The 16,046-nt window shown below is 37.3% G+C and overlaps 1 protein-coding gene across 2 annotated transcripts in view; it reads right to left on the minus strand.

Moving 5' to 3' along the window:
* Positions 1 to 16,046, minus strand: part of EPHA5 (EPH receptor A5) — a 1,391,623-nt gene that overhangs the window by 1,178,899 nt on the left and 196,678 nt on the right. For both annotated transcript variants that reach the window (XM_044060929.1, XM_044060928.1), the window contains exon 3: positions 900 to 1,563. In XM_044060929.1, the coding sequence (XP_043916864.1) occupies positions 900 to 1,563 (664 nt within the window). The remainder of the gene's footprint in view (positions 1 to 899; positions 1,564 to 16,046) is intronic.

Genomic DNA, 16,046 nt, shown 5'->3' on the forward strand with positions numbered 1-16,046 from the left:
TAATACTAGCTGCGTGTTGCTCCTTCCTTCAGTCATTGTATAATCATGTACATATCCAATAACTAAGAAACTAACTTATTTTACCAGCTTGCATTCATTTTTAGTCATTAAACCTCAGCCACAAAGTGGAACAGAAAAAAGTCCTGACAAAGAGCATGAAACATGCAGAGTAGAGTACAGAACTGTTCTGGACTTGTGTTCAGAAAATAAGCAACAAATAGATACAGGGCTACAAAATATTCCAATATGTCAAAATCAAGGACAGATGACAAAATACAACGCCACACAAAAGGCACTTACTGGTTCCCTTGCTAACTAAAGTCATAAACATGCCACAAAAGTAGCTGTTAAGAAAATATACAGCCATGGATTGCAAGCAATGGAAAACTGACTACTCCTTTACACAAATGGCAGCAGTCTCGATTCTCTTTATATGTTCTATACATTTCTAAGCCAACAAAATTAATTTATACGCCTTTGTCTGGCAAAGAGAAACAAAGAAAATGCAAGTTTCTTCTAGTTGTTATGGGACTTAGATCTGTTTTGCATATGCTCGTACAAATATTGACTTTAATGTGTGACGGTTCAAGAAGCAACATATAACTTTTAATAAAGTTTGCAATTTTTTCTGTGTACAGCAAACATCATGTAAATTGATGGTTCCCCATTTGACTAGCAAACTATATGACCATAAATATACCAGAAGCCACATATTAGATGTTTACTCATTCAGGCACAGAGTTGGTGGAAAAGAAAATTCAGATTCAAAAGTGAAAGGTATTTGCATGAGGAAAATGACATTGCTCAGATATGCACAGGCTTGTGTTCAACACATCATTTCTTCCTTGGCTTGAAATCAGAAAGTAATTAACAAAGTAATAAACGAAGAGCTCCCTTACCTTGACAACTGTTGTTTATCTCCTCATATCCAGCCTTGCACATGCACTTTCCAATAGGGACCAACCATTCACCCTCAGCGCTGCAGTGCATTCTGGGAGGATCATCTGCCACTGAATTGTTCACACATGACCCAGATACCTCCAGCAGCTGTGAAGAGTCAGCTCCAGTGATAGTATCAGGGAAAAGAGCCAGATTACGAACAACAGACGGGCATTTTTTATAGTACACACGTACAGACACCAGAGCAATACAGGCACCAACATCTTGGAAAGCCAAGTAAAATCCTTTTTTTGTCAAAGGTCCAATGTCTCTCACTTCAGTGTTAAGCTTCATCACTCGATCCCCAAGATCTAACTCTGTAAAGCTTTCATCAGCTGCAATAGTGTCAATTTTTATGTATTGGTTTTCTCGAATGCTTCTATTATCCTCATCAAAAGATTCAAAATAAAACACATTAAATGTTTCCTTACAAGTACCTAGTCCTCCTGGAAGGCTATTGCAGTCTCGGAGTGTAAACTTTAATTCAATAAATACTCTAGAAGCTCCTTCATTTGAAATCCAGTTGGTCAAAAGCCAGTTGTTTTGATTGAGTTCCATCACTTTACAAACTTGATAGGTGTGTATCGGAGCATAATTTTCATCCACTTCCCCAATCTCTTCCCACTGCATGAAAGAAGAAACACAATTATAAGAATGAGAAGCAAATTATACAGTTATGTGTTTATAAAGCAGTTTATAAACACTTAAAGATACAATACATTAATATGACCCCCTTATTAAGTTCAGTCATTAAGCTGCCAACACTGAAGTTCAGACGTCTTAAATATTTTTTTCCTTAAAAAGCAAATGCAGCTTAAAATGCACTTAGTTATGAATGACAAGGCCACAGTTGTGCTTTCAATAAAACTGCAATGCAATCATTTCTCATGTCTCATTTTGTTCTTTTAAAGAATTCATGTAATCAGAATGAATGATTTTTATATTTATGAAAAAGCTGTCATTATAGGGAGATAGAAAGTCATCTTCCTCTATAAGAAATATGAAGGACCCTGCCCTCAAACAACGTAAGTTTACTTGTAAAAATTTACCCTGCCCTCAAACAACGTAAGTTTGCTTGTAATAAATTATAAAGTAATCGGCTGTTATAAATTAAATAAAGCAGACTACATGAATGAACAAACAAATCTGTCAGGTCATTTTATCTCAATTACACAAGCTTCTTCTTCTTCCCCAATGGACAGAGGTGTAATTTTAGCTGAAGAAAGCATTTCATTTATTCTGTCATTTTAATAGTGCAGTACAGTTTATGAAAATATCAAACCATTCTGCAACAAATGCATTTAGGAAACATGAAATTATTGGGTCAGATTCCATAAAGCCTACTAAGTGTACACAATATGCATTCAAGAACATTCTTCTCACATGTTTTGTGCTTTCTAGTCACTCAGAAAGATAACATTAAATGTACATGTAGTCTACATTTTGTGGTAGCCTTTATGAATCCCTGTCAATAGTTAAAGCTGCAAGAATATCAGTAGGAAAACTAAAATTAGGAGGAAGAAGGTGTGAGTTATGTCTGTGTTGTCTGTTCACTCAGAACAGTGTACACTTAATGTACACTCAGTCTAGGCATTATTGAATCCCAGGGCTGTTTTTTTTTTTCTTGCTGACACTACTTCTGGTAAAATTTCAAGTAGTAATAAGGCCCATGAAGCCCTTCACACATCTCAGTAGTAAGGCCCATGTAGCCTTCACACATCCCTCAGTAGTAAGGCCCATGTAGCCCTTCATACATCCCTCATATGTGTACAGAAGCTCACTGTATGACTGCTTGAAAAATCATAATACATCAACCAAGCACTTTTGCAATACTGCTTTAAACCAGCATGAGGGAGGAAAAATATTTTCTGCTAACTTTTTGTAATTCAACAATATGCTTAATACCCATAATGTGATCACTAACTATTACAAATTATACAGTATGTATGTATGTGTGTCTCTATCGGCTTTTCCCGGTTAGGGGTCGCCACAGCGGAACTCCAGTCCGCTAATGATTGGCAGTTGATTTTTATGTGCCGAGTTGCCAGCCCTGACGCACAACCTTCAACGAAGGTACACCCATTCACGCATGTCTCCATGCAGAAGACGCTCTAGCTGAGAATCGAACCGGACAGCATCTTACTGTGATGCGACAATGCTACCGCAGCACCACCACCATGGATATATTACAAATTATACAGTGGAATGTAATTAATATTCTAAGATGTGAGCAATTACTCCAAACTAAAAGCAGTCAAAAATAAAGTGCAATTACTCTATTACAATTAAATTGCTATAGCCACCACATTTCTATTTTTCATCTTGCAATTTGGAGAATGCAATAGCAGCCAGATACTTAAGTAATTAAAAAATGCCCCATTCCCTGACAAATACACACGTATGGTAATGCTGAACTAGGATATACACAGCAAATGTCAAACATAATCAGCTGGATTAATATAGGTAAGCGCAAGGCAGTATTCTAGACTTATATTTGCAAAGAAAAACAGGCAAATGCATAACACACACACACACACACAAAACATCCCACTATCAACAGCTCTTGATGAGAAAACATCTACAGCAGCAGATATCTGTATTTTTCCTCTATAGCTGCAATGGGTACATTAACTCAACTAAATAGATTCTACTAAAAGAAATAAGCACAACAAGTGCAGAAAATCTAGCACAAAGAGCATGACAGCTTAAGATATGCATCATAAAAGAAACTAATCCTTGCTGTACAGAAAGTAGAACACATACAAAAGGTGCAGGTCATTTTCATTGCCTTTTTTGATGGTGATTAATTTGGAGGGCATAATTTAAATCTAAACATGATGGCATTTAACGTTTTAAGATAAACAGTACTACATGCTCATTTAACAGAGTGCTATTTACAGAGGCTGTGCTCCAGCATAATTTATATGGGGCTAAGATGACCATTCCAGGATTTCCTCATGAAATCAGAACATAAACATGGATGAATAAAGTTAGAAAAACATCTTTTATTAACACACAAAAGGCAAAATCAGTCTCAAACCCTGCTAACGATATGCTATTTAAAAAAAAAAAATATATATATATATATATATATATATATATATATATATTTATACATATAAAATAAAGAAATACCCATTTGCTAACCAGGTAGGTCCATTCAACACACAACCCCTTTTTAAGGGAAACCCAGGAGTTATATCTTATTAAGTGATAGGCTCAAGGTCAAATGTGCAGATGTGAGCTGAAAGTCTAGAATCCAGTACCACAGGAATTATAGCTCACAGCTACCCTCTGCCCCAACTGCCAGTCCTAATTAGTCTGAAAAAGGCAAATAGGAATACTTCAAGTCAAGGATCATTACTTTCAGATCTAAGCAATACAGAATGGTTGCTCTGAAGTTAAACAGGAAGATGACATTTTGTATAGAGATCACACCTATATACATATCTATGTATATCTATAACTATCTATGTATATGTCTGTGTATATATATATATATATATATATATATATATATATATATATATATATATACACACACACATATATATGTGTGTGTGTGTGTGTGTGTGTGTGTGTGTGTGTGTGTGTGTGTGTGTGTGTATATCTGTGTAGCTAGATAGATATAAATAAATATGTAGTCTGTTTAAGTGAACAGGCAAAGGACATCACAACATCGAAAAGCAGAATGGCAGCAGCTACTTTGCATGCTCTGCAGATTAACCACAGAAAGCATGAAACTAAACAAGTGTTTATTCAGTGGGCAAGGCCCCCGTGCTAACTCAAACATCCTCCTAATTATATATACTAACTCCAAGATCAAACAATCTCTGGGAAAAGGACATATTCCCCCATGTGAGGATTGTTAATGTGACACACAAGTTGACCACCTTTCTGTTGACTAAATGATGTCAACCAAACAGACTTCAGTCCTGTGTACTTTCACTTAAATGGACAAAACCCCCACACAGACACACACACACACACACACACACACACACACACACACACACACACACACACACACACACACACACGAACTGAAGGCAACAGCATGTCTGTTGCCATTAAAATTGCTCCTATTATAGTAGTCTTACAGAGTTCACAGAATGTTTTACTTGTATGGTGTTCATAAGAATCCAAAATATAAAAAAATCAAATTATGTTTGGTAATTTGTTTTGGTTTAATTGTCTCTCTGTTATATAGCAAAAATGAAAGACACCAAGGAGTACATGCTTTGGGGAAAGAAAAACACAAACTATGCTTTTAACACATCACATTCTATAAAGCAGCATGACTACATATATGTCAAAATGCAAACCATACTGGATAATCAGATTACCACTGAACATCTAGGAAAACTATTGCCTAAGTGCTCAGAAATGAGCTTTTCAAAGTAATAATGTGGGGGCATGGATATGTCAATACATTGGAGAAAACAAATCCTTCTGAACGGAATATTGGCATCAGCAGTGGGATGGCTGAACAGTGAATGGGTTAGGCCAACAGTTAAAAAGGTATGGAATTTAAGGAAGAAATGGGAGATGAACAGAAGAGGAGCATTGACTGCATACAATTTGGGGCTACTGAAGCTTGACTTACTAATCATAATATACCATTACCCAAGCTGACCTGGCAGCAAGTTAACTAAACATGATTCACAGGATTTGTTCGGGGAGATATTCCCCCAGTATGGGAGAACTGCCCCCACACCCTTGATCTCTAAACATACTACACACAGCACCACCATTTTAGAGAAACTATGACTTTATACTGTCAAGGCGGTGTATTTGCAGAGGTGGTATATTTAGACAATGGGGGTGTGGGTGCAGAACCCCACATTGAAGGATGCTATACAGCTCCCCTGCAGAAATATTAGAAGTCTGATCATTATCAAATATATTGTGATGGTCTACAAGTAGGGGTAAAATGGTCTCTGTTAGACTATGTCATATTTAACTTTGGCACGCTGAAACAGACCAGTCAAGAACAGGGATAGTTACATACAGCACTATGAATTTGTGTTATTATACTGGTGGGATATAATGACTTAATAGTGCCATGCACATAACACAAGTTTAAGGAAATATAAATACCACAGTTACATCAGCAAGTCTGCAACAGTTATTCTTCTAAGGGATATTAGTCATAGATAGGAAAAAGGAAAAGCAATGTAATGGTTTCAGATCGATAGCATTGTATTTTTCTCAGAATGAAATTGCTCAAAACTCACTTGCTCCCTCATGTTGCAATGAAGTGAATGATTTTCTAATAACTGATGTTCTCTGCTTTGAAAAGTTTCTCCCGTCTGCTAAGTTATGTAACTGTGGTGTTGATATCTATAATTTCTGGGGTGCACAGTTTGGGGTGGTTCCTGCTTGGTAGTACAAGGGAGCAAAATGAGAAAGCATATTTTGAGTTGCTGAATAAAACAGGCAGACATCACATTGCTGAGCTCAGGCTGTTGCAATCTAATAAAGTGGGTGTCAGTTTCTCATAGCATAAATACTAAGATCGGTAATACAGTGTCAAGTGCTCATGACAAATTTAGGAAACTACAGGTTGTTTGACTGGGGACCCCATCTGCTGCATGCCTAATTTTAGATTACAAGGGATCACCCCATGTTCTGGGGCATTTCATACATCACTGATTTTTAATATATAGAGTTGCATATCATTCATTCGACTCATTTCACATAGCTAATACTTGGGAACTTAGCTGCAAAATAGATTTTAAGACAGCTTTGAACATAGCAATAGGGTATATTTCTAAGATGATTTTTAAAAGTCAGGGAAAGAGAGAGCACAAATCAGTTTGGAGGCTCTGTTCACACTATAGAGCTATAAATGTCTTGTGTGCTAATGGAAAAGTCAGGCAGCGTACTGTGAATGACATTATATCTGTAAATGGTGTAAAATGACAAGTGCTTATAGCAAAGGGTAAGGAATCCAGCCATATTAGGCAAGAACCTACAAAGGACACTGAAACAATTATGGAAGTCACATCTGGTGTCACCAAAATAAAGAGCGCAGGTGCTACAAAAAAGAGTCAGGGAAGTCCAGAGTGGGCTTTGTGTTCATCCAAGCAACAGTAGAGAAATAGTATGCTTCAAGCCTTTTAAGAAAGCTGAGAGAATATCAACTCGTCCCTTTTACTCTCACATGGCAGCAAAGTTGGACTTACTGCTAGACAGGGGTCCAGGGAAGTAAATAGTGTGGGAAGAAATAGCCAGGGAATTGTTATGGCTAGGCTTGTATAGGCCCTAGGGCTGATAGCCTAGTACCAACCTATGAACTTATGAGCCTATGAACCACAATCCTAAAATAGAAAACTGAAACACTATCACCCTGGAGACTTCATAGGCGTATTTTTTTTCATTTGACCCTTTTGAATTTCAGAGTTTGGCAGAAACTGCTGTTTCCAAAAAAAAAAAAAAAAAAAATCACAAAATATTTATTTAAATAATTTAGGAGATTAAAAATGAAATATGATAGGACAGTAAAATCAAACAAATATCGGCATATTATCAGAGACAGTATGGAGGACAAGGATGTTTCTAGTAAAGTATAACAACAAACCAAATCAGAATAAAGTGACAGACTAAAATAAAATGAAAATTGTCATGAAATTATATAGACATTTCAATGCTTTGTTAATTTAAATGCTAGTTTGAGAATGAGAAACTGATAGTTTAAAATTTTCTGTCAATAAATATGACCACAATATCCTTAGAAAACAATGGCACTGTCCTGTAGACATGTTAGTTATGGAAGTTAGCACAATCTCTCATGTGAAAAGTGTAACGTCAGTCCATATTATGCTTAAAAAAGCAGACTCAATAATATTCACGTTTTCTATATGTGACATATGCCTTACCAGTTATTCTTATTTTTTCATACCGTGTCATCCAACAAATTATATGTCTTTGAAAAATATGGTTTGGATTTGCAAATGCACTCCCAACAGACGCTAGTTTTATCAGTACCTGTCTTGCTATCATACAGACCTTAAGGAAATAAGTACAGGCAGAAGTGAATTCTTAACACATGGAATGTAACTACAGCCAAGTGTGTCTATGCAGAGCAACAGATACATCATTCTACTCTGCCTGTGGGTATAGGACTGACTTCATTAAATGTACACAGCTGTGAACTTAAGCAATGACATGAGGTTTACCTAAAGAACACTCCAGTAAATGGTGAAATAAAAGAGCTCAGGTACAATGAAAAACTCCCATAGATAGACTTTTTTTCCCTAACATCTGCCACCTCACAAATAAAACTGTCTGCCAAGATACGGAAGAAAAAGGAGGTGCTAATGAGTGTAGACTGCTCAGCCGCTGCAACGACTCACCAGGGAGAGGCATCGAGATGCGATCTTGGCAGCCACCCACTCTTTCATTGTGCTCAGACCTGCTCTATACTCTAATCTGGCCGTCTTTATTCAATTCTGAAAGGCAACATGTTCTCCCCTATGTTTCCTCTCTGATTAGATAAATCTGTCTTTGTTCTGTCAGAGGTTACAATTACATTTTCCCTTGTCAACTGGCAGGTACCTTACCAGGCAAGGATAGAGGGTAAATCCAGTTTATTTTATTTTCTATCTCCTCTACTTTTGTGTGTATTTGACACTGTAGCTGCATATGAATAAAACACCTTCATTTATAATAACATTGCAGTAATATGAGTCCTGGATCATCTAGTAGAAATACATTAACAATTCATTCCTGAAAACTGTATGGCCTCTAAGGCACAAAGTGTTCCGATATTGAAACCATAATGTGAATGTCATTATATGCCTTTTAAAGAGAATAAAGAAAATTAGCATGTCTGCTACAGTTATCAAAAACGGCTGTACCAAGAAATATAAATATACATCCTAGTCTGTGTTGAGCTGTGGCATGTTTTTTTCTTGCATTGTATTTGCTATAAATCGTACATAAATCTGGACAGTATGACAGCTTAAATTTGGATGTAGTTGCATCACAAATACTGACCAAGTATGACCATCTTTCCAGATATTAAGGTCAAAATCATAACCAGTTCAGCTCATATTACGTTAGCCATTTTTCAGATGGGTCTTTCATGCAGACGGCAAACTAATTGGCAAACAAGTTGTCAAAATTGTATGTCAACAGAGTGCAGTTGTCAGTGATTCCGCTAATCAATGCAAGAGCCCATTGATCTGACACACAGAGACACCAGAACAAACATACCATATGCATAATTCAACATTCATACAACCTAACACAAAAAGCACAAAGTAATCTTTTGAAATACTTCATTCCCCAATACACATATACCCAGGTTTGATGTAGCACTTTCCTGTGACACCTTAGCACACAGACTCACCCAAGCACCCATCACACACAGTACCGACAGTTCAGACAGTGTACACCAATCATATCTAAAACACGGCACACTTTACTGCACAGTCTTAAACACACACTGCATCTCTTACCAGACACACAAAAATTGCACAACTCGGATCATTGACCCATAGTTGAAACATGCTCTTCAAAATGCACTCTGTATCCCTTACCTGGAAACACACATTGCTGCCTTTAGACTACCCACTCAAACAAATAAGCATACCACGCACATTCAACCACACACAAATACTCACAGACACACACACGTGCGTGCGCGCATACTTGAACACAATGACACATTTTCACACATGAGCACAATCTCACATACACACAAACACAGACACACACACACACACACACACACACACACACACACACACACACACACACACACACACACACACACACAGTTTCCTGCCCTAAACTCTTATCCCAATTATCCCTTCTGGGGCTAACATATTCTACCTTGCTATGTTTCACAAGTTATCTGTCTAACAGACATCAATCAGTCAAATGGAATTCCAATTTCTCTACTTATTTACCAGTAAGTGTTGGGGTACCCCAAGGCTCTATTCTGGCCCCACTCCTCTTCAACAGTTTTATCAATCATCTTCATAACTACAGTGCACAGACAACCCTTACTCAATATGCTGACAATTCTACTTTAATTTACTCATCTAATAATCTTACCCAACTACAAAACATAACTCAAGATGCATTCAACTCCATTGAGTCCTGGCTCTCCAATAACCATCTCCTACTAAATCCCCCCCAAAAAACAAACTCTGTTATGTATTTGTACCAAAACAATTCTCCACTAACAACTCTAACCTCACAATTACTTCACTCATCAATATACAACTAATGTTGTTTTACATACCAAAGTGTCAGGAGCTGCAATCGAAAACAATCAAGTTTAACCTGCATTTCAATAACAACATAAAAAAGACCAAAAACTGGGCATGCTGTATAGGGTCAAAAAATTCATTACTAACTCCCCAAAAGTAACTCTAGCAACCGCATATCTACTGCCATCTCTTCTGTTTATGTCACTTATTGTAACTTTCTCTCTTCCCTAACTGTAAAACTAAGCCAATAAAATTGCTAAATTTGCTACTGGTCAGCCCCTCCTTTTCCACCACTGCTCTGCTCTCAAAACTTTTCATTGGCTCGAGCTACCCTACCTACTCGCACACAAAATACTGTAGTACAACCTCTCATTTTGTCAGTCTACCTCAACACTCCTTCAACATTATGTTCCCTCATGTGACTTATGTTCCTCACACAAGCATCTTCTATCAATCTACAAACCCCAAAGACCTAATGGCGTTAGACTGTACTCATACTGTGTTGCCAAAACCTGGAACAGCCTTCCTGAGTCAATCGGATTAATTCCTCTCAACTACTCCTTCAAATCTCGATTAAAAGAACACTTGTCCAATACCTGGATCTACCCCTGCTACATACCGTCTTAGGGCTCAACTCTACCCTCACTACTCCAAACCTTTCTTAACATAACTGGCTACTACTTGGTCTCTCATTTCTGAATTTCACACTCTGACGTCACATCTTATTTCTATTCTTTTCCCCAGCTGTCTTCTTAATACACTCCACCCACTCCTCTGACTATCCATCCTGAATATACCACAACTAGATCTACTATACTGTATATACTAATGTAATGATGTAGACTGATAGCTTGTATATAGTGTGCTATAACCTTAATGTGAAACATTTTTGGCATGATCTCTACAAATGTATTTTCTTTGTGCAGTGACTGTTTTTGCAATTAATCTAATTCTGTAACATTGCAATTCTGTCCTGGAGCTTTTCTCCCTGGGACTCCACTAAAAACAGGTCCATACCCAGTTGGACATTCCAGGTAAACAAATGTCAAATAAATAAATAAATAAATAAATAAATAAATAAATATTTCCTGTAAGTGAACTCTGGCAACCTTTGTGAATCACATGGTTGTAATGTAAACATACACACACACACACACACACATATATATATATATATATATATATATATATATATATATGGTTTCACTTCAGAATCTCGAGCTACTGAAATATCGGACTTCAGTAGCTCGAGACCGAAGTGTCAAAACTGCACTTGCACGAAAGTGCAGAACACCAAGTGTGGATATGACAAATTAATCCGTGGTGTGGATGTAGCTGGAAATTCAGGTAAGTGATGTTTTACTAGGGGTTTTGGGTAGGGATTTTATTGAGTGTGAGTGTGTTTGTAGTTTTGAGGTGTGGGTTGGGGGTAGGTAGATAAGATTGTGAGTGTGTAAGTGTTGCGAGTGGTGGTATTTGTACATATGTGATGTGTGCTTGTGCAAGGGGAGTGTAGAATGTGTAGTGGTGGTTTTCGTGTGTTTGTGTTTTTAGTGTGACCTCGGAGTTAGTATAGTATGGGGGGCACTGTTTGTTTTGTTGTGTTTGTGTGTGTTTTGTTGGTTTATAGTATAGGGAGGAAGGTGTATGTGTACTTGTTTGTGTGTGGAGTGTGAATGTGGGTATTAGCGAATTTGAATTTTGCGCTTTTGGGGTTTTAACTTTTTCAGTTTTTGGCTTTACAGTCCTGAGATACTGAATTTCCATGTTTCAGTGTTTCAGGATTGTAAAGTGAAACTATAGATATATCTATCTATATATATATATATATATATATACATATATATATATATATATATATATATATATATACACACACACACACACACACACAATATTTATATATATATATATATATATATATATATATATGTATATATATATAAAAATTTTATAATCTTGAAATACTGAAATGTCGAATTTCAGTATCTCGTGACTATAAAGTCTAAGTTTGAAAATAGCGAAAGTGCATAATTGTGAATTCGAATATCTCAAATTTGCGGTTATGGCTTTACGCTACGTAATGCCCGGGATTTATGTGGATGGTATGCGGTGCCATGTGTGGATTTAGGTGTTATGTCAGGTAAGTGAGTGTTTTGTAAGGGTTTTGGGTGGAAGTTTGCATGTATGTGACTGTGCTGATATGTGTGATGTGTGTGTGAGGGACTGTAGAATATGTGTGTGTGTGTGTGTGTGTGTGTGTGTGTGTGTGTGTGTGTGTGTGTGTGTGTGTGTGTGTGTGTGCTTGTGTGGGTGTGTGCATGTGTTTGCTTTTGTTTACTGTTTGTACGATCTCAGACTTAGTATATATAAGTAGGAGGGTGCAGGGGTGCTTGCATCCCTACTTATTTGTGTTGTAGGTTTGTGGATATGTGTTGTTTTGCTTGTTTATGTTATGATGTGGGTGTTGTGGTATATGTGTGGTCTGGTGTGTACTGTGTTTTAGGTGTTTTGAATTTTGCAGTTTTGGGCTTCGCGGTTTTGGTTTTTCAGTGTTGTTTGGATTCACTTTCATGGTCTCGAAAAACTGAAATTCAATATTTCAGTATTTAGAGATTATGAAGTGAATATATATATATATATATATATATATATATATATATACAGGAACAGAGAATGTCTTTGATTGATGACATCATTCAGTTTGTTGTGAATGCTGATTTATTTAAGTGAATCACTTATGGTAAAATGTTTTATTTGGGTTGTTATTCATAGATAATAGCATATGAATGAGTGTTGCATGGCATGCAGTAGATGTACTGCTTATTTCCAAACCAATATAATAACAACAATTCAAGGATCTAACGTAAAGTGTTTAAGTGACGGTTCTGTTTTTAACGTACTTGTTGTGTCTTTCGGCTTTTCCCGGTTAGGGGTCGCCACAGCGAAACTCCGGTCCGCTAATGATTGGCAGTTGATTTTTACGTGCTGAGTTGCCAGCCCTAACGCACAACCTTCAACGAAGGCACGCCCATTCATGCATGCCTCCATGCAGAAGAGTGTTGCCAGTTGGGCGTGTTTCATGCCCAATTGGGCTACTTTTGACATCATTGGGTGGGAAAAATCAGGCTTGGGCGGGTTGTGGGTTTTTGGGCTACTTTTTTTGCATTGTGTGCGTTTTTTGGGCTATTTTCTTTTGCACTCTTTGGAACTAGCCACTACCCTCTCAAAATGGAAGATCTGTTGCAGACTTGCTGTGGGAAAGATTAACTGGCTGGCACGGAGGTGAACACATTTACTTTAGAACTAATTCTCATACAGTTGTTGGTTACAATTTGCAAACCCTTCACTTTCTCAGTAGAAGTGTTGAGTTAGCAGGATGTATTAGAAGTGTTTATTCATATTTATTTCTCTAGCTGTTATAGTGGCATTAATGCAGGCAGCAATGAAAAAAATAACTGTCTTTGTCAACTGTTATGATATCCCAAGATCATTTTTTCCCAACTCTGTTATTTATTTAATGAATTAAAATGTGTATGCTGATTGCTGCATTGGTACCGAGATGACCTGTTTATGAACAGCAGGATTTCAGTAATCTAATTTAAAAAGGGAGTGGTGTTGAGTGTTACACGAATTGTTAGTTCTCCATTTGGAAAATGCTTTTTAAGGTAAAAAATACATTTTGTGTTTGAACCTTGTTTCTGGGCAGTGAAAGCATATATGCGTTTTTCATATTTGCATGGCCATGCATGACAAGTGGAGTTGCTGTTGTGCTTTGCACAGAATGAAATATGGTCCTATTTGAATACTGTGCAATTACGATCCTCCGGTTAACACTGTGCAGTTGTTGCTGTCTTATATTAGACTTTGTGACATTGAGGCTTGCAGTATCTGAAGTAAAGTTTTTTGTTGAGACAAGTAAATGTAGGATATTCGGTAGTTACAGTCACTGAAAAGATGCCCTTCACTTGCTGTCACTCTTAACTTCGTGTTTAGCCTATAGAAAAGTTGTACTATGTCCCGATTTAGATTTTAATGAGTTTTGTTGTTGCATAGGTGATACGAGATGCATTTTAGCAGAAACAATTGAACAAGCAGTGTTAATGATGTGGTTTGGATATTAGGTTGGCTGTAAGCACATGGTTGTAATAAGTGGTGTCTGCTCAGCCTCTACACAAGAGGAAGATGAGATGAATGTAGATGTTAGATCACTCTTTGATGTATAATGCACAGTGACAGTGCACACTTCCGTGTGGCCCCTCGGTATTATTATTGACTGCTTAAAATTATTTAAAGAGGCTTGCGAACGATTGCAAATTGCGCAGTAAAGACATAGGGAGAGCCAGAAGTACTTAATGTGGTAGGGTGTTTTAGTGGAACAGAAGATTGGTTTGTAAATGCTGGTTGCTAGCTGCATATGTATAGAATCTATAGATTTTTAGTTGTTGTGTAATTTTCATTTACTTTTGATAATGTGCCTGTTTTTTTTCTGTATAAATAGCGCTAATTTGCAGCAATTTGCTGATCACCTGACCTGACCCAGAAGTTTTCATACTTCCACGTCAATGGAGCATACAAGTCTATCAATGGGATTCTTTCTGACTTGTTCCTGGAAGGGAGTATAGACATTGATACATACCATTATTTGTCTATGCCTACTCCAGTTCTACCAACCTTTTTCGGAACCCCAAAGATACATAGAAATCTAACTAACCCACCGTTTAGACCTATTGTGGATGGTCGTGGTTCCATATCATATGCTTGTGCTAAATACATTGACTCCAAGCTTAAACCAATACTCAAGTTGGAACAACAAATTTGTCAGGACTCATGGCACTTTCTTAAGTCCATTAATAACTTGGACTTTAATGACAATTTAGTGTTTCCTACAGTGGACATTAAGGATTTGTATACTGTAATCCCTCGACTAGTTGGTATTGAGTGGGTATGGGATTTTTTGCACGAGAGGCATGGACAACCAAGAGGTGCATGTCATTGAAACTCTCCTTGAGATTGTACTACTTAACAATTTTCTGTTTTTTAACAATGAATTTTACCTCCAGCCAAGTGGCGTTGCTATGGCAGCTGCATGTGGCAGCAGTTTTGCCAACATTCATGGCTTAATGGGAAAGGTCCTATTTGTTTAATTCCCCTACCTTTAAGAACAATGTGGTCTGGTACACTAGGTACCAGGATGACATGTTCTTTCTATGGAAGGGTGAAGTAAACTTGATAGATTAATTCATCAGTGAGATTAAAACTTGTACTACCTTTTTGGATTTTACCTTCCAAATAGGCACAGACTACATTGTTTTTTTGGATATTCATCTAGCAAAGGACCTTGTTAACCACAGATTTAGAGCCACTATATACCATAAGCCAACCTATTCCAGTGCCTTTATGCATTTTTCTACTTGTCACCCTTTACACCAGAAGAAAGCAGTGGTGAAGGGACAAGCAGTAAGGGCTGCCAGAATGGTTAGTGACTTCAATGATTTTATTACTGAATGTGACTTGTTAAGATCCATGTTTAATAGGAGAAGGTATCCAATGGCCTTTGTGTGGCCACTGTGTTTGAAGAAGTCATTAGTAAAAGGTCATCAGGCCACTTTACCCCCCTGTTACACAAAGGTTATAACATGCCAGAGTCACACACTAACATTTTAGCATCTCCTGCTTTAACAAACATATAGGAGGGAGACAAATCAACCAGACTGTTAACAACTTACTCACTTGACTCTGGAGTCATTAGAGAAATTGTCAACAAGAACTGGGCATTTATTTTGGAAGATCCCCACCTTAGAAGTTCTTTAGGTTTGACACCCCAACTAACTTTTAGGCGGGGCGTAAACCTGAAAGGTTTGGTTGAAAGGCCGAAAAGAA

This window comes from Protopterus annectens, chromosome 2.part0 (genome assembly GCF_019279795.1).
Source record: "Protopterus annectens isolate FY-2018-M chromosome 2.part0, PAN1.0, whole genome shotgun sequence".
NCBI classification, from domain to species: Eukaryota; Metazoa; Chordata; order Ceratodontiformes; family Protopteridae; genus Protopterus; species Protopterus annectens.